This window comes from Fukomys damarensis, unplaced genomic scaffold (assembly GCF_012274545.1).
Source record: "Fukomys damarensis isolate Sample0158 unplaced genomic scaffold, DMR_v1.0_HiC HiC_scaffold_36, whole genome shotgun sequence".
Taxonomy (NCBI): domain Eukaryota; kingdom Metazoa; phylum Chordata; class Mammalia; order Rodentia; family Bathyergidae; genus Fukomys; species Fukomys damarensis.
This window is the reverse complement of record NW_022900948.1, coordinates 33,023,441-33,041,741: the sequence shown is the minus strand read 5'-3', so window position 1 is coordinate 33,041,741 and position 18,301 is coordinate 33,023,441. Positions and strand designations below refer to the sequence as shown.

Genomic DNA, 18,301 nt, shown 5'->3' with positions numbered 1-18,301 from the left:
AAATGAAAAGATAGCCTTCAAATGTCCTTGCAGCCAGCAGGACAGCAGGACTGTTTTAGTCAAATGGGTTTTTCTTGGCCTAAACAGGTAACCTGGAACCAGTCACTTTTCCCCCAGTATTACAATTTAGGGTAAACTTCCGTGTTCTTTGTGGCATTTTATAGGTATAGGTATTGAGAATTGTCTTAGCCCTCAATAAAAAGTGTTCAAAGGGAAACAATGGACCACACAGGTAGAGATGAAAGAATACATGCTTTGGAGTTAAATACAGACTCAAAATAAATGCACAAAAATGAAGCTGAGGTCTTGCTTTGCTTCTTACCGTCTAAGTTTCCAAGCCTTTCCCCTTCTTCTATGTCACAGGGGTGACCCTTCTAAAATCCACAGGTCACCCCCCTATAATTCAACAGCCCTCTCTTCTCATCTATGTGAACCATGAGGGGAAGCCATACAACAGATGAAGGCCTCCCTCCGGGTCAGAGGAGGTGTTCCTGTCACAGAGGTGATGAGGAGAGGTCGGAGCCAGCAAACTTTCCACCTTATGCTCTTGTCAGGTGCCTGGGGAAACAGTCACAGTTGGGAAATGCTTCTGCTCTTCAGGAACTCAGAGCAGGCCATTTCATGATTTTTATGAATCATTTAAAATATGTTTAAAAACAGATAGCTTATTTCAAAGTAATGTACAATATGCAAATTCAAGCATTTAGGAGATAGATGTGTTAAAGATAAATAAACTTCAGTTCACATTAAACTTCTGATTAAAGGAATCCTAGAAAGGTCCTTTTTCATTCATTCCTACATTCATTTATGTATTCAATAAAACTTTTTTAAGCACTTATTTTATCTCAGATCACTTCTTTCTTTCTTTTTTCCTTTTGTACCAGGGATCAAACTTGGGATCTTGCGCTTGTGAGGCAGGTGGCAGAACCACTGAGCTAAATCCCCGGCCCTCCAGATTCCTTCTTGAGAGCCAGAGATTTAAAAAAACCAGTGCTTTTGAAAATGAAAAAAAAAATCGACTATGTGGAAATTATGTTTGATTTAGTAATTCGGTCTTGTATTAGCAGCAGGATGTAGAAAAGGCTATTGCTCTTGAGCCCACAGTGACCCCATCATAGGCATAAGGAAACAAGGCCAAGAGAGTATAAGCAACTATCCTGGGGTCACTGGCGGTGGGGGACAGGGTCCAGGATCAGATTTCTGTGACTTCCAAAACTTTAGCTAGCTGAATTGATCTTACATGGCCATAACCATCATCATTTGTTCCTTATGCCAACCTCATGAAAAAGGAATAGCAGGCAATCTTACTCATCCTTTAATGCCTGTGAAAATCAGGCTCAGAGAAGTTTTGCAGTTTGCCCAAGGTCACACAGCATGTTGGTAAAAAATCTAGCTTTGGAAGTGGTGTCTCAAAGCCATGGCTGGTGATTCCTGAGAATCTATGAGGCCTTCAGGGATTCTGGCCCAGAGTGATGGATGGAAAGCGTCCTTCTGGTCTCCCAGTCCAATGAACGCTTGCCCATTTGCTTCCTGTTCTTCCTTTTTGCTGCAGGGCGGACTCATCGCACTGTTGCTGCTGTTGCTGGTCTTCACGGTGGCACTGTACGCCCAGCGGCGCTGGCAGAAGCGGCGCCGCATCCCACAGAAGAGCGCAAGCACGGAAGCCACTCACGAGATCCACTACATCCCATCCGTGCTGCTCGGGCCCCAGGCCAGGGAGAGCTTCCGCTCTTCGCGGCTGCAGGCCCACAACTCTGTCATCGGGGTGCCCATCCGGGAGACCCCCATCCTGGATGACTATGACTACGAGGAGGAGGAGGACCCGCCGCGGAGGACCAACCACGTCTCCCGCGAGGACGAGTTCGGCGGCCAGGCCACCCCCACGCTAGACAGCCTGGGCCGGCCAGGGGAAGACAAGACGGACTTCGAGAAGAAAGGTGAGTCCCGCTGGCCACGTCCCATGTTCCGAGGGACATTTTTGGGAGTGGGAAGAGGTCAGGAGCCGAGTGGGTGGGGTCCCAGGCAGTGTGGTCACAGATAAGGCATTTCAGACTCAAGACGCCCCCTTTTTTGGGGGGGACTATCAGAGTTCCGCCTCCCTGGCCCTTCAGTAGCACCGGGGCAAAAAAGCGTCAGCATTTCTGGAGCTGAAGATTTGAGAGACTCAGAAGGGACACAGTCCAACCACTCTCCGGTGTTTCTTATTTACCTCCTTCGACAACTTTCTTACTGTCCAAGAATCTATCTCATTTCTAGCTATCACTATGGAAAGTTTGCTTCCCTAAGACTTTGAATCTGTGTCTTCCGTCCTCCCTGTCTACAAAGAAAGAAAATTTGACCTTCCCTCTTGGGAACTTTTTTAATGAAGCACCTTGTAACTTCTGTAAGTCAATCTACAAAAGCAAAGCCAGTGTCTCCACCTGTCTCATGTGCAGTGCTTTTCAGACCGTTCACCATCCTGGTCACTTTCCTCTGGCTGCAGAGTCTTATTTGTTGTGGCCTGGAGCATGAACACAGAGCTGGTATCCTGCTTCAGCCTGTGAGGAACCCCATTGCTGAGCACAGTGGGGCTTTCCTCTCCCGCTGGCCAGATCTTGTGCTCTTGTTGATGCAGCTTGAGGTCACATTTGCTGGTTGCACCTGTTATTCCCTTACACTGGGGTCATTGATGACTGATACCTCTTGCTCTTTTTCATACATGTTGCAAAGACCCATTTTCTTTGTCCTGTTTGAGGATAAAGCATGAGCAGAGATGGGTTTATGTTTGTTCCTATGAAGTGTCCTTTGCTTCAGCTTGTATAGCAATAGAGCTGGGATAATTTTCTTTAGGCAAGTACATCTAAGGTACAATTCTGTTTTTCTCTTCATTGTCTTTGAGGAGCTGAAGAAGGTGAGTTAAAAGGTGGTCCTGGAAATGCCATTTCTGATACTGACCCCCTCTCATGGGAATCATGAATCACCTCATTTCTTGATCCCACCCTTAGTATTCCAGACTTTACATTCTTCCTTTCTGTTCCTAGGTTCTCCTCTTTGTTCCCATCTTTCTCTGATGCTCAGTGGGCAATGAGGATCAGTTCGGACTTCTTAAAAGGGGGAGATTTCTTGTCAAACCTAGAAACTCAGAGAGGGAGCAGAATGTTGCAGAGCAAGAGAGCATAGATTTTAGAGTTATGTGGATCTGGGTTAAAATCCTGCCTGCTTGGCCAGGCGTGGTGGCGCACACCTGATATCCCAGCACTCGGGAGGCTGAGGCAGGAGGATCGCTGTAAGTGTGAGACCAGCCTGGGCTACACAGTGAGTTCTAGGTCAGTCTCACTACATAGTGAGACCCTGACTCAAAAAAAAAAAAAAACAACCCAAAAATAAAAAATAAAATCCTGCCTGCTTTACTTATGTGATCTTGGAAAAAATGGGAATCCAATGTGCTGAGCTCATTTCCTCTATGAAAGACTGATGAGAGGATTAAATATAATATATGTGGCAAATACCTAGTCTAAGGCCTGAAAATTGGTAAATGCAGAACTTCCAAGACCTAGATTTAGAACTCCCAAGAACTGGATTTATAGACCTCAGACCGTAAGTCTTAGCAGGGCTTCTGAGTGGCTTTTTAATTCAGCTACAACAATGCTCTCAAGTCTTCCTCCATGCTGCAGATACTATGAAATTGCCATCTCCCCCTTTGGCCAGATGTGGTGCTTCTATCGATATACTTCTGTGGATATTGACCACAGCACTTACCATGCTATACAGTGATAATCAGTTTCGCTTCCTGTCTCCTAGGCTATACTTAGAGGTCTTTGAAAGCAAGAACAGTGTCCTTAACCTTTGTTCCAACAGTGTCCAGCATGATGGCTCAGACTACTAAATAGATACTCTAGAAAACCTTGTTTGGCTGGGTGATTGAAAAAATTGATTAGTCAGTCAATCAAGATAAATCCAAGTATCAATTAGAGTTCAGAGGGCTCAGTTCCAGGCTGCAAGCTTTTGCAGTGTCCTCACATGAGTCCCTGTCAGTGAAAGGGCTATCAGAGACAATTGGTAGTGTTGGCCCAAACCTGGAAAAGAGCAGAAAGGTTGAAAAAAACACTCAGGAAGAGAATCATTGATACCACCGAGGACAGGTGCCAAGATCCACCTAATATAGGCACATTTTCTCCATTCCCCAACTGCCCCAAAACATTCACACATGCATGTACACCCATGTGAACCTCTGGCCACATTTCTTTCTTCTTCTTCTTTTTCTTTTTCACCAGGTATCAAACTTGGGTCCTTGTGCTTGCTAGGCAGGTGGTGGAACCACTGAGCTATTTAAATCCCCAGCTCCCTGGCCACATTTTTTCCACTGCATTTCATTTAAAATTTTATCCGCATATGTTTGTGTGTGGAACACATATTGCATTTCGATCCCTTTTAGCTCCACCGAATTTCAGGTGGAAAGCAACAGATATTTTCAAAATGGAGAGGCATGTCAATGCCAGTGATCTTGTTTGACTGCCTCTCTGCTTAACTCCATCTATAGTCCCTCTTTTCCTCCTTCCCTGCCCACCATGGAAGGCAGAACATTCTGCAGGATATTCAGTCAGCATAATGCCTCAGGAGACAGACTGGTTGGGAGATAGACTTTTCCATCTAGTATTACCAACTCTGTGACCTTGGGTAGGTAACATATTCCTCTTCCATCAAAGAACACGATGCTAGTATTCTGTCTTGCAGTGTTTCGGGGAAGCTGAAAAGAGATAACACATGGGAAGTGTAGGGATCGTAGCTGTTGTGCCATACTCAAACTGCCTGTACTTCTGTTCATATCTTTCATTCCGCTTTAAAACAGCTACATGAGGGCCAGGGATTTAGCTCAGTGGTTCTGCCGCCTGCTTCACAAGTGCAAGGACCCAAGTTCAATCCCCAGTACCAAAACAAACAAAAAACCAAACAAACAAAAAATAGCTACATGATACCCAACAGCATGGTAGACCCAGATTGAGGTGAGGAGAGCAGAACCTCTATCCTCAGAGAACATTACGAGAATCTGTAATCATGGAGGGGAAGGCTAGGAAATGAGCCAAAGCTTAAATGAAGGTCATGGATATGTCTATACCACACAAGGAAGATGTGGCAGAGCTGAGCTAGGTGCTCAGATCCAAAAGCCCAAGCTGAGTTGGCTGGCCAGAAGGGCCCTTGTTCTATACAGTTGTCTTACAATCTGTCATTCATGATCAGAATGTACTGGAATGCGTTAGGGTGGTGGATCCCAAGTCCTGTGCTTCTTAAGGAGGACCAAGTCTTGCCACATTAGATGCTACACATTTCAGCTGCCACCAAACCCTTTGACAGTTAATCTAAGAGATGGGGTAGGTACCTTACTATTATGACAGGGACATCACAGGGGACAGAACAACGCCACATCCAGAGTGTACTCAGCCTGACTCCTGAGAAGTAGGGAAGGGGCTCTTGGCTTCCCTCCTGGACAGAATACCCCAGAACCTGTGCACTCTCAGACCCATCTCCCCTCAAGGTATATATATGACTCTCCTCCTTGTGTTTTCTTTCAAGTAGAACTCTTTTCAAGCAATAACAAAGCCTGGCTCCTCACATTCTCTGAAATTGTAACATGAGCATTTAGAAACATCATATAGATGTTGTCTGAAGAGAATTAGGGGTGGATATAGGTTATGGTTTAAATCTCATGCTCTCTAAAAGTGCATTCAGAGGTGGGGCTTTGAAAGTTGATTGGATCGTGAAGCTACTATGCTACACGTCACTGAAATCCACTAACGAATCTATAGCTGATGTGCAATAGGAGGTAGTGTCTAGTTGGAAGAGATAGGTCACAGGGACGGTGGCCTGGAAGGGTATATTTACCTCCTAGGATTTGCCTCTCTCTGCCTCTTGGCTGTCATGGGTCAAGTAGTGTTATGGTTTATCTCTAGATGTCTCCCCAAAGTCTCTTGCACTCATAGGTAGGGCTTTAGTTGGGGTGCTGGTATTATTAGGGTGTGATATTTATCCCTGGATGAGTCCACTGATGGGTTTATAGCTGGATGAGATATTGGAAGTTGAAGCCTGCTAGGAAGAGGTGGGTCACTGGGGGTGTGGCCTGGAAGAGTCTGTCTCCCTCTTCCTCTTCCTCCCTTGATCCTTCTCTGCTTCCTGATGCCACGCCATGAGCTTTTTCTCCTCCTCCATGCCAGTCTTCCGTGCTGCCCTGCCTTGGAATTAGCTGACTCTACACTGAATTCTCTACAAACTATGAACCGAAATAAACATTTCTTCCTTTAAGTTTTGGATGTCAGATATTTTGGCCCAGCAACAAGAAAATAACCAAGACAATACCTTTTCTCAACCAGGACCTTGTCCATGCTTTTGATGCCTTAGAGCTAGCCACTTGTGGACCAAATCTTTTAAAACTATGAGCCAAAATAAACCTCTCCTTTAAGTTGTGGATGCTGAGCATTTTGTCCCAGCAGTGATAAAGTAACTAAAAAAATATATGCGAAATAGGTATCCTGGAAAAGTACAGAGGAGCAGGCTTGAACTTGAATCCCGTTCCTCCATTCACTGACATGAACAATGCTTGACAAATCTCTTTGGTCATTCTGGTCTCCAGGTCTTCATCTCATCTATTTGTAATCTCAGCAAACTAATTCATCTTGTGGTCACTTAAATGGGCTAGAGGTAGCATAGGAAGAAGCAAGTTGAGGGCATACTCTTTTTTATTCCAAGTAGGAAATTAGTCACACTGTTAGGAGAGGTGGGTGCCGAGAGCATTACAGTCCCTGAGCTTCTAGTCTTCCGTGCTTGGACAGAAGAGGGACAGTGCCGCTGTTAGGTTAATGAGACCTAGGAGGAGCAGCTCAGATGAGGCATTTTCTTGGTTGCTCTAGATGATCCTCAGGAGAGAAGCTTGCAACTCTCTCTTCTGTGGCATTACATGGGCACAGCCATAAGTTCTGCAAAGTATAAGCAAATGTCCAGAGGCTTGGTACTCATGTAAAGGATGGGTCAAAATACAATAGAAGGAATAAGTGCTGATATCTGGTAGCACAGTGAAGAAAGAGAGAGAGAGAGAGAGTGAAGGAAGGGGAGAAGGGACGGAAGGAGAGGGGGCAACGTGAGAGAGGGAACAAGAAGAGAAGAAGGGAAGGGAAAAGGAAGAGAAAAGAAAAAGAAGTCTGATCAGTATAAAACAACAACTGAAAGCTCTACTCTTGTCTCTTCTATCCCACTGGTAGGACCCAAGGACTAATTTGTAATAAATTTGATTTACATTCTTTTAGGATTCCCTAATGGATGCATTACATACATAAGTAGATATGTTTGCCTCCAGATCATATCACTCACGTTTCTCCAGCAATTTGATAGTTTACCAATATATATAAAGTATCTTTCTGTGCCAGCCATGAATACCTATCCTACTCCTTTTGAGGTCTGTGTAGGATCCCATAATAGTCAGTACACCAAAGAGTACTTTACTATACCCCACTGTTGGCCGCTATCTTAACCCTCCGCACTTGCCATGAGTCAGCAGACATCTCTGTACTCATGTCTAGCTGGGTAGCTCCCTGGATAGATACTCCCGCAAAACTGAGACTAGTCCCATAGGACAGATGTGTTCCTAAAAGCAGAATCTCTGTACCAATGGCTACACACATCTGTAGTTTTGGTAAGTACTTCCATGCCCACTCATTTTTAAAATACCTTTCAGACTCTCAAGGGAGTCTGCATGCACTTTCCCACACAGATGTATTCAGGCAACCCGCGCTGACTATTCTTACGTTATCATAGATCCACCTGGTCTTTATTTATATAGTTGTCAGTATTTTATACGTGCAATCCTCTCGCTCTCTTTGTTCATTTGTTTTGCTAATTATCATTGACCCCAATTCCTTCCTCTGTCAAAGTCAGTCCTCTTAGTGACCCTAGAAGTGATGCAAACTAAACGCTTTTGTCTGCTTTTCACTCTCCTTTCAGGACCTAGAGTAGTGGAGGAAAGAGAGAGAAATGCGTGAGGTACCAGCAGTGGCCCCCAGGGGTAGACGGGGAGGTGAGATTAGACCTTCTGATACAGCACTAGCAAGATGAACTTGCTGTAGCTCAGAATCAGAGTCCTTGACGTTCGGGGTGAATGGAACAGTTGCTGAGAGGATGGGGGAGAAGCTGCCCGCGCTGTTGACCTTGCATTCTTCTCTGAAGTTCGTGGCACTAACCCTGAGGGGCAGAGGGGTGGAGGATGTGCAGACAGTCATGCTGCCGCTGCCACCACTTCTCTAACCAAAGCTTACGACTTTCCTGGAACTTTCCATGCGTCACACCGTTTACACCTGACACGAATCCGGTGGGGTACGTTCTAATGTCACCCCACTCTTCAGGGGAAGAGACTAAAGGAAAGAGGGGTTAAGGAACTTGCCCAAGATCCCAGACTGGAGAGTGGCCTGGAGCTGATGTGGAAAGATCCAGACTGGAGCTGCAGCTGTCAGTGGGCCGTCTCCTCACTGGACTAATGGCCCTTGGGAAGGCATCAAGGTCTTGAGATTCCAGGGACAGCCGAAGCACTCTGACCTCGGACTTGCTGCATCCCAGATTTAGGAAAAATAATACAGGTAAGTAACACCTGCTCTCTGAGGCAGAAAGCTGCTACACTGCGTTTCTGAGCTGGTAAATTGGGAGAAGGGACTTCGCGGCCGGGTGATCGCATTGTTTATTTGGAGTGCTCTGCAAGGACTGTGGGTGCTCGTGTCTGGTGTCAGAAACTGAGAAGCCGTTTGATAACTCATCCGTCTGACACCTCCCGTGAATGCCGTGTAAATGTCATTTCTGTGCAGTGCTGTATGCATTGTCAGAGCTCTTTCACAGGCAACGCCTTATGCACTGCCTCTCTTGGAATTCATGTTTCCCCAGACTCTCACCCTGTGCTGAGACCCACCCTTCTTCAGTCTTGAGGGAACCCCGCAAACACCTCATCCTCACATTTCTCCTTGGGGCTTGCTGCTTCCGTGCCCGACTTTCTCATCCATTCTCCACACAGCATCTGCTCTTCTGAGATTACTGTGGCCTTAACAGTTCCATGCTTAAAGCGTTCCAGACTTCTCATTGATCTTGACCCTTGCTTGCCCTTTGTGTCCCAATCACAGTGGCCTCTTAGTTCATTAAATTTGTTCACCTCCTTCTACCACAGGCCCTTTGAATATTCCATGGATGTATTTACCTAAAAATACTACTCTTTCCTTTCCCATTCTGCTAAGGCACGGCTGGCTGCTTCTCATCCTTCTGGTCTCAGCTTGAAGGTCACCTCCTCAGACAAAGCTCATTTGTCTCTGTGAGTTCTCCTCTTTTGTCTTCTATCAGTTCTCATTTTTGTCTTCTGTATTATTTGGATTTATTTATTAAGTACTTTATCATATCAGATTTGGAATGTATGAGATTGGGTACTAAGTCTATTTTTTTTCCATACTTAATATAGTGCCTGGCATGTCATAAGTGTTAATGATATATGTTGGGTCAGTAGATGGAAGAATTGGTAAATGAATGGATTGATATTTTAATGTGTTTCCACAGGATAACCTCTGCATGGGTTCTTTTCCTTTTCTACACTGAGAAAATCTTTTTTACTATTTTAAAATCAATGAGTTATTGAATCTTCTTATGCATCTTTGTTTTTCCTGAGGATTATTTTTTTTCCAGCTTTAATTGAGTTTATTGGTACATTTTAGGGATACAGTACAGTTACATTCATTGTTGGGATCTTGAACCTCTACATGACAAGTCTTGATTCTCATTTTTTCCCCTTACCCCTGCCCTCCCTTCACCCCCTTCTGCCCTCCCCATCCTCGGCTGGGTATCTTTCTTATGCATCTTATAAAGAAGGTATTTTCCCCATCAAAATTTAGAGGTTATGTCAAAGTATATAGCTTTAAGTATTAGAACCAGAATCTGAACCCAGTTTTGTATGATTCCCAAACCTTAGTATGTTCTGAAGATAACAAAACTACATCCAGAAATGTTTTTATACATAGGTGGATCCAACACACAAGTGGACCCTACACATAGGTGTATCCCATTTAATATCCTGTTTCTGATGCTGGTGTGAGCCAGTGAACTGGTTTCCCAGTGTGTGAACGGGGCATGACCTAAAACTGATACTGGCCTGTGATGGAAAGAGATCCATGACCGGTGGGTCTGAGATGGCTTCCTGGAAGGACTTCTTGCCTAGAGATCTGAAAAGGGCAAATAATTCCAGGGGCGTCGAGTAAGGAGTTGGCAGAAGCAGCGGGAACAATGCGAGGGAGAGAAAGAGAAAGGACCCACGAGAGGGCTTTATGTCTTAGCTCTGCTGTCCCTGTGGCCTCCCCTTGGTCACTTACCCCCTACACCTTGTTGGTCTTGTTATCTGCACCTATTCTGTTGGAACCAGTCCTCTTGCCCTCCCAAGGGACCTCTAGTTACTTCATTATTTGTTTTCTTAGGACTCTGTCCTTACCGGCAACAGGACCTCACCCTCTGTTCGGGACATATCACGCATTCTCCAAGCCACTCACTCTCCCTGTGCCTACCCTGGAGCCCCAGACTGAGGTTGTCAGAGGGCCTGTAAGATTCCTGTCCTGACAACATCTCCCACCTTGATAGCACATGGAGGCCACCGCCAGGATGACTTCAGGGCTATTGGAAGGCAGAGTGAGTGGAAATGTTTTCACCAGAGCCGGACTCCATCCACTGGCTGGATATGATTATTCCTACAAGGCAGATTCTCCCTCATAAACGAAGGAAAGTTTGGAAATGACTTTCTTGTACTCAAACTGCCTCCCTACTCTCTTCCTTCGAACATGTTTTGAATTCTGCGTTGAAAAATGTCCCGTGGGCTGATGGCTACACCCTGTGTCTCCTTGTCACGGAGTCAGCCATTCCCACCATCCGGCCAGGCAGAGGAGAGGTTGACACTGAATCAGTACATCCTCTCTGTGAGTGCACATTCTCCCCGACTCACTCACTCGCACACCCCTCTGTTTGCTTAGCCGCTATTTATAAGCACGTACTCCGGGTGTGCTGCGGTCAGACAAAGCAAAATAGGAAGCACTCTTTCCCTAGAAGTTCACAGTTTACATTGGCTAAAACAGCAATAGCTGCCTAATATTCCAGAGCTCTTTAACATTTATAGAATGGCTTCACCATCACATGATAAACTCTATCACTGAACCCCTTTGAGAAACTTGTTCTGGCTCAGAGAAATTATGTCGCTCTCCCATGACACACAGGACATGGAATTGTCATACCTACCTCCCTGGAGGTCACGTTCACAAGTTCACTACTCTTTTCTTGGAGCCGGCTGAATATCATGTGGCACACTTCCCCCTCTAGCTACAGTGCTCCCCCCATCCAAAAGATCATAATCTCCACTTCTATGGAATCGTGCAAACAAAAACATAACCATTTGTCAAGGATGTCATCTCATGGCTAGGGATTACATGCAGTTTAAGTAATGAGTTTTAATTCTCAGAATGCAAAGTTGGAGCTTAATCTGTTTCCATTCCGTTTTCTTCTTAGGAATGCTTAAACAACAAAAGCGGGCGAGAGAATATCTGTGTTTGGAAATAGATTCTTTAGAAGTAGGCAGCCTTGAATTTATTTAGATGTATTCAGAATTGAGTCTTCTTCTCCCCTCCTTTATTTCCCCCTCAACTGATGGAGAAATCAAATGACACTTGTTGAATGCCAGCGTTCATTTTTGCCCCAATTAATCATAGCATATGGTGGCGTTTACAAGGGCATCTAAGAGCAGACTTCAAGTCCGGCTCTTTGGCTTTAGCTCCTCTGTTGGCCCAGCCCCTGACCTTGGCAGTGGTGACTAAATGCCCAGGCTCAGGCAAAGGAGGAGAGGCTGTGCCTGTAACAGAAGAGAGGAGCTTGGCATCCTCAGGCAGCTGTCCCCTAAGCTGTCTCCACACTCTCTAAAATAAGATATAGTCAGAGATTTGTCATGGAATCACAAACAGGAATGTCACCAAAGCTGTCACCAGAGCCCCTTAAAATGTCACTTCCCGGCAATTAATGCCATGATAGCAAAACAAACGGGTGTTCTCTGAACATTTGCTCTTCCCTCCTGCTCCCTCATGATCCTCTTCCCATCTCCCTGTTTCCCTTTTCTCTCTGCTCCCTCTGAGCCTCGCCTCTGTATCTCTCGAGGGGTGAAGGAGGTTTGATGAATGTCAGGGATGTGGAGACTATTCCCTGACTGATTGGAGCTGGAGTGATTTCCCAGCAGTCAGGGGACTTTTGCCCCTGTCCTGGTCTATCCCTCCCCTTTGAAACGACTGGAAATTGCAGTGGGGTGACCATGTTAGAGTCCAGCATGACCTCCAGGGTCCAGTCTCCTTGTGGGTGATTATCTCCATCCAGCTTGGCAGTGCAGTTGGCCAGCACCACTGACCATTACTGTTTTACCTAAGATTTCCTGATTATCAAAGTTATGTCTGCTCATCTTATACCTTGGAGTGTATTCCTACGAGTGGAATTACTGGATCAAATGATCTGCATCTATTAAAGTCCTTGATGTATATTCAGCTCAATGACCTGTTGTCAGGATGTTTCCATACACACTTGTTTAATCAGAAAATATTTATCAATTTGTTCATTCATGAAATCAGTGAGCTTTAGGTAAGTACCGACTGTGTGGAAGGAACTACTTAGAGCACTGAATGTAAAACAGGGAAGAATATACATGTTTGTTTCCATACAGCATACTTCCGGGCATAAAAAGATTATAGACAAATGAAACATAAAAAATATTCATGTAATAGTAAATGATGATAATTGCAGCAAGAAATAAAACAAAGAAGGAAACAGTCCTCAGGAAAGATTCCACGGATAAGGTGATATCTGAAGTCTAATATATAGCAGTATATCAAGAAGTAAGACATATGCATTTCTGGGGAAAGAGGTTTGGAATAGCAAGTTCAAAAGTCCTGTGGCATCAGGTGTATCATCAAGGAGAAAGCCCTAGCATCTATTAGGTGTAGGGACACTAGAAAGAAGCTTATATAGACCCTGGTGAGTGAGTTCACTAACTTACTGTGAGCTAGAAGAGGACCATTGACAAATGGAGGAATTGATTTCTTCCAAAGGTAGTAAGCAATTACAGCTAAAATGAGAAGGAATGATTTAGATCTGGACTATAAATAGAGATGGGAGGATGCTAAAGAGACCAAAGAACAGAGGTTGTACCCTGGAATCTCTTGAGTAGAGTGCAGTCTGCAGTTATACTTGTTTTATTTTTGTTTTCACGCTTCACAGCTCCCCATTGTTGCAAAACAAGAGATTCCTACTTTGTTGGCCATAGGGAAGGACACCATTCTCTCTTCTCTCCAATTCTTTGAGTTTTGTATTTCCAGCCAGACAAAGGCTGGCAGAAGGTTGGCAACAGAGCAGAAAGTAATTAAGAAGCTCAGCTCCTGAACTAGACCACCTAGGCCAAGTTTTACCTTTGCAGTGCACAGAAACACGAAATTTGAAGGAAGTTCTGAATGCCTTTGAGTCTCACTCACTTTAACTTTAAAACGGGATTGTTTTGTGCAAGACATTTTTGGAAATTAAGGAGAATCATATATGTAAAATACACAGTGCTTTGTATCAATATGTGGGAGCTATTAGTGTCACCTTTTTCTGAAATGCTCATTGTACTCAGGAAACAGAAGCTCACCAGAGAGGGGAACACATTTAGCAGAGGATGAACAGTGAGTTGATAGTGGATGTGTGGAGTTAGGGCTAGTGGTGCCTGTAAAATAGATTTTCTAACTTTGTAGCCGTTATCATCATAAAAATTTAACCTCACAATTCCTGGATAGATGCTGCCGTCCTACTCTGTAAGACAGCCTTGATCCTCACACAGTGCAGGAGATTATTAAATATACTGAAAATGAATGAATGCATCCCTGACTGGACAGGACTAGTTTGCTCCCTGGAGGAACATAAGAAAGGCAGCAGCTCAGAGATAACTCTGCAAACTCTATCCGCTGAACACTCTCAGTGCCGCTGCTTTTTGTCCTTATAGCCTAGGACCCTTTTGTTGTGGTCTTCTCCCCCTAAGGCATTACTTGTACCTGCTATTAGTGGGATTTGTACCTAGGTCCACATGGTCTTGAAGTCCTTACTTTCCTTCAAAATTCCACTCTCTTTACTGTGGGAGAGCACAGGGACCAGGTCTAATCAGACACAATCTCAAGCTTCATGGAGACTGAGCCATGAAGCCATGAATTGACACATCGTGTCTGTCTCAAGTAGCTCTGCTAAATCCATAAATCTGTGCCTCCTTTGCTTTCTATCTGCAAACAGCCTTCCTTTACTTCCTCACCTGTGTGTACCCATGGCTTCTACTGCTTCACCCCTCCTGCATCTGGCTCATCACTGTTCCCCTGAGACACGCTTGCCTATCTCTGACTCTTTTCTCATATCTCCTATGTAAATACCCCATGAGAGAATTTGTCAGATCCAACACTGAAAGCCCTAATGGGCAAAGCCTCACACTAGGCTGTGTCACCATCCACAAGCTAATCCAAAGCCATTTGCTCCTGCTCGGGCATGGAGCTCTGATCCCATCAGCTCTGCCTGGTGGCAGGGACTTGGGGTCCCCAGAAAAATCTGCCCCTCATGGCATCCTAACCTGTCCAGAGCAGTGAGGAGTCCACCTGCTCCAAGCAAAGTTGGTGTGTCTTGCTTCAAAAGAATCTGCTTTGTGAAAGGCTCAGCTTAACAAAGAGATAAATCAAAGAGTGACACATTATTTTCCTAAATGGCTCCTTAGTTCACAAAAGCATTTGCCACAGGATTCCTTTCAATATAAGCACTCCACTAGTGCATGTAAGAAGGGAGGGGGATCTGTCCGACTTCTAGCTTGCCAACATGCTTACCAGCACACTAATCTGTGAACCAAAACACAACCATAAAGGCAGAGCTCTCGGAGAATGACCCATAGGAAGATTGGTGAGTTTAGGGTAGGCACATGAAAGTCTGAATTCTGTCCTCATACAGTCCCTCCAACTTAGGCATGTTAACTAACTTCTTTTAGTCTTATATGTCTCATTTGTGAAACTGGTTTAATAGTAGTGCCAGGCCCACCTGGCATGACTAAATGCAATAACATATGAATGCTCTGGTGCATAGGCCAAACTCCATAAATACTAATAGTCCCGGGAAAGCCAAATTCGTTTCATGGACTTTAGTCTTTCTATCTGTTTTAAGGGCAGTTTGGACGCTTGTGGGTCTACACCTACATGCTTGCGTTTCTTCCTCTTTCCCTGCGGGTCTGGGACCCTAAGGTATACAGGTGATGAGAGATTAGTGGAAGATGAGCCAGAAGTCTGTGCCCTCTGCCTGGCAGGCCTGACTAGTGGTGTGTTTATAGGGGGCAAGCCAGAGAGGAAGTCTGTGCCTCATGCAACGCCTTTGTCTACTCACACTTCCTTGCACAGAGATGACACAAAAGGGAGAGAGGACTCACTAATTATCATTTTGAGCTTTCTAAGAAGTAGCAGAGGTTGTTCTCCAGCCTTGTCCATAGCCTCCTGGCTCCAGGAACTGCTCCTGTTAGTGTCCCGAGGAGAGATCAGCAGGGGGTGGCGGGGAGATATCACTTCCTCTTGATTTCACTGGTGAATGAAGCCTTCAGAGACCAGATGCCTCCACTTCGTTATAATTATGTGAAGTGCTGCCTGATTGGCGCTGTTCATCACCCCAGGAAGCAGCCTCGCCCATAGGACAAACAGGCTGCCCGGTTTGGCTCAATGTGACTCCAGCTGTGTCCTGGACAAGAGAGCCCTCTTGCACCCTGTGCTCTCCTTCAGGTAGAGGAAGCAGTGGGATGCAGGGGGGAGGGCACTTAAATGAGTGAGTTGCCTTCTCCTCCCCTCCTCCACGCCCTCTGCCAGCTGTAGGTAGCTGATGCAGAGGAAGGAAGTGTTGCTTTACTCCTCGTGTCTGGGATTCTCCCTGAGGAACTCTGGAGAAGAAAGCAGTTTCTGCTGTGTCTTCACATTGTCAAAAACCGAAGCTATCCTCACCTATAAAAGAGCCAGAGAACGGTAGTGAATTGTCAGATATAGCAAGGGCTATATTTTGCAACCTCCATTTTCTATTAATGGATTAGAGGAAGAAGTAAAGGGTGGCAAATCAGGAAAGACTTTACAGGAGAGGGTGGCTTCAAGCAGGGTATTTAAGGGCACAAAGGATACAAGGGGAGAGGAGGAATGGAATTAAGTTCCCTCTGCAGTGTGTTCCCCAGAAACGAAGGCTTTGAGACCAGGTTGTCCCGGTGAACTCCTGAAATTTAGTGGTATTTACTAGCATGTGTAGCAATTAGTAAATGTCTGTGTCTCTAACTGTCCTCATCCCTACATTGGGAAAATAAAAATATACATTTCCAAGCTGATGCAAGACTAAAAGAGTTAATACCTGTCACAATGCTTTGAAGAGTGCTTATTACAAAGAAAAGGCTCAATTAATGTTACTTATTTTAGTATGTTGTGAGTCCTCTGCAAACAGATCAGGTGCATTGTATGCTATTTCAGTCCATTCTCACAACTGTTTGGCGGTTCATTGATTCCTTCACTCACTGACCAAGTACTCATTAGGACTGAGCAGTGCCCCCTGCCCTTGGAGACGCTATTTCCTAATGAGGAAGTCAGACTTGAGAATTCAGATCTGAACCAACACCTCACACAGTTCCTAGGTTAATTAACACAAAGCATCCGGGAAGGAAGTACACTGCATGCTCTGGGAGAGAAAGGCGGGTGCTGGCCTCTATTGGGCTGTTCAAGGTCCTTCTGAAGGAGGAGATTTTAGCTGGAGGCAGACAGGGAAAGTGACTTTTGCAAAGAATAAGCTCAGCCCAGTAGAAAAAGCCCATGTTGTTGGGCCAGAAATTTCTATTGCACAGAGATGGGGAAACAGACTTTGCGAAGGTCTCGTAACGGGATGGAAGGGCTGGATGTACTGAAGAGGAAATCTCTCCTCACAGTCGCTCTGGACAGGATGTCATGGCAGGTGGTCCTGCCTTTCTGACGGGAAGGACAGGGCAACTCCTCTGAGGTGCGGATGGTGTCCTAGACATCTGGGGGTGGCGGCAGTGTGGGGGCTGTGCAGAAGCCTGTGTGTTTGGACTTATCTGTCCTAATTCCCTCAGGGTTACAGAGCAGAACTGGATTAATTTCAGAATAACCCTGTTCATGCTCCAGGGTTTAATATCTCCTGTGTCTCCTGGGTCATCCTCGGCATGAGGAGGCCTTGCTCAGATCACCGGTATATAAAGTGTTTTCAGTTTCTCATCATTTTTGCATGCGTGTGTGTGTGTGTGTGTGTGTGTGTGTGTGTGTGAGAGTGTGCGTACTTGTGTTGATTTCTTCTTCTCCTGAAGCATGCTGAGTTCACTGAGAGAGATGCTCGAGATCTGGGTGAAATCTTATTTATTTTTTTTGGAAGCCATGCAGTACAAAATCATTTCTCTCCCTGCATAAATATGCATGATGTTGGCCTGCTTTCCCCTCCTCAGGAAGCATGGGCAGAGGGCAGAGAGACCCATGTGACTGGTGTCACAGCCTTGCCCATGGCTGCTGGCACCCCATTAATCAGTGGGGAACAGCAGCCTCGTGAACTGTGAAATTGCCAGCCCCCTGACAGCTCCGGGGCCCAATCGAGCAGGGACTCCATTTCACAGCTGGAAGGTGACAGTGCAGGGGGGAAGGAGGGCCCTAAGCTCAGCGGGCCAGGCCAGACATGCTCCCCTTTCAGCCTTTGCAAACCCCAAATGAGTCTCGCTGAAGGGATGCCTGTTGATTAAGGTGAGAAAGGGAGACAGGAGCTGGAAAAAGAAGGAACTCATTGAATGATAATGATATTCATAATGAGCACTGAGCACCTACTGTCTGCCAAGTTCCCAGCACTACGAATGCACTTTTTATGGATTTATTTAATCCTCACGGTGGTATGATTATGAGCCCCCTTCACAGACCAGGACAAACAGGGCCTCAGAGTAGTTAACAATCTGAAGCACTAAGATGTGGTGAGCTAGGATAGGGGCCTGGGGCTGACTCCAGAGTCTCTCTTGTAGCCGTTACACTAACGGGTTCTCCACCATGGTGTAGGGAAATAAAACAAAACAACAGGAAAGAGGAGAGGAGAGGGAGGGGGAGGGGAAGGGAGGGGAGAGAGGGAAAGGGAAGAAGAAAAAGAGGAAGGAAGGAAGGAGAAAAAGAAAAGGAAAGAAAAACAGTGAATGAAAGAAAGGGGGAAGGGGTATCATTCATTTAGTGGTCATTTGCAA

At 45.4% G+C, this 18,301-nt stretch overlaps 1 protein-coding gene across 4 annotated transcripts in view; it reads left to right on the top strand.

The window, feature by feature from the left end:
- Positions 1-18,301, top strand: part of Astn2 (astrotactin 2) — a 770,953-nt gene that overhangs the window by 64,706 nt on the left and 687,946 nt on the right. For all 4 annotated transcript variants that reach the window (XM_010639452.2, XM_010639450.2, XM_010639451.2 and 1 more), the window contains exon 2: positions 1,553-1,937. In XM_010639452.2, the coding sequence (XP_010637754.1) occupies positions 1,553-1,937 (385 nt within the window). The remainder of the gene's footprint in view (positions 1-1,552; positions 1,938-18,301) is intronic.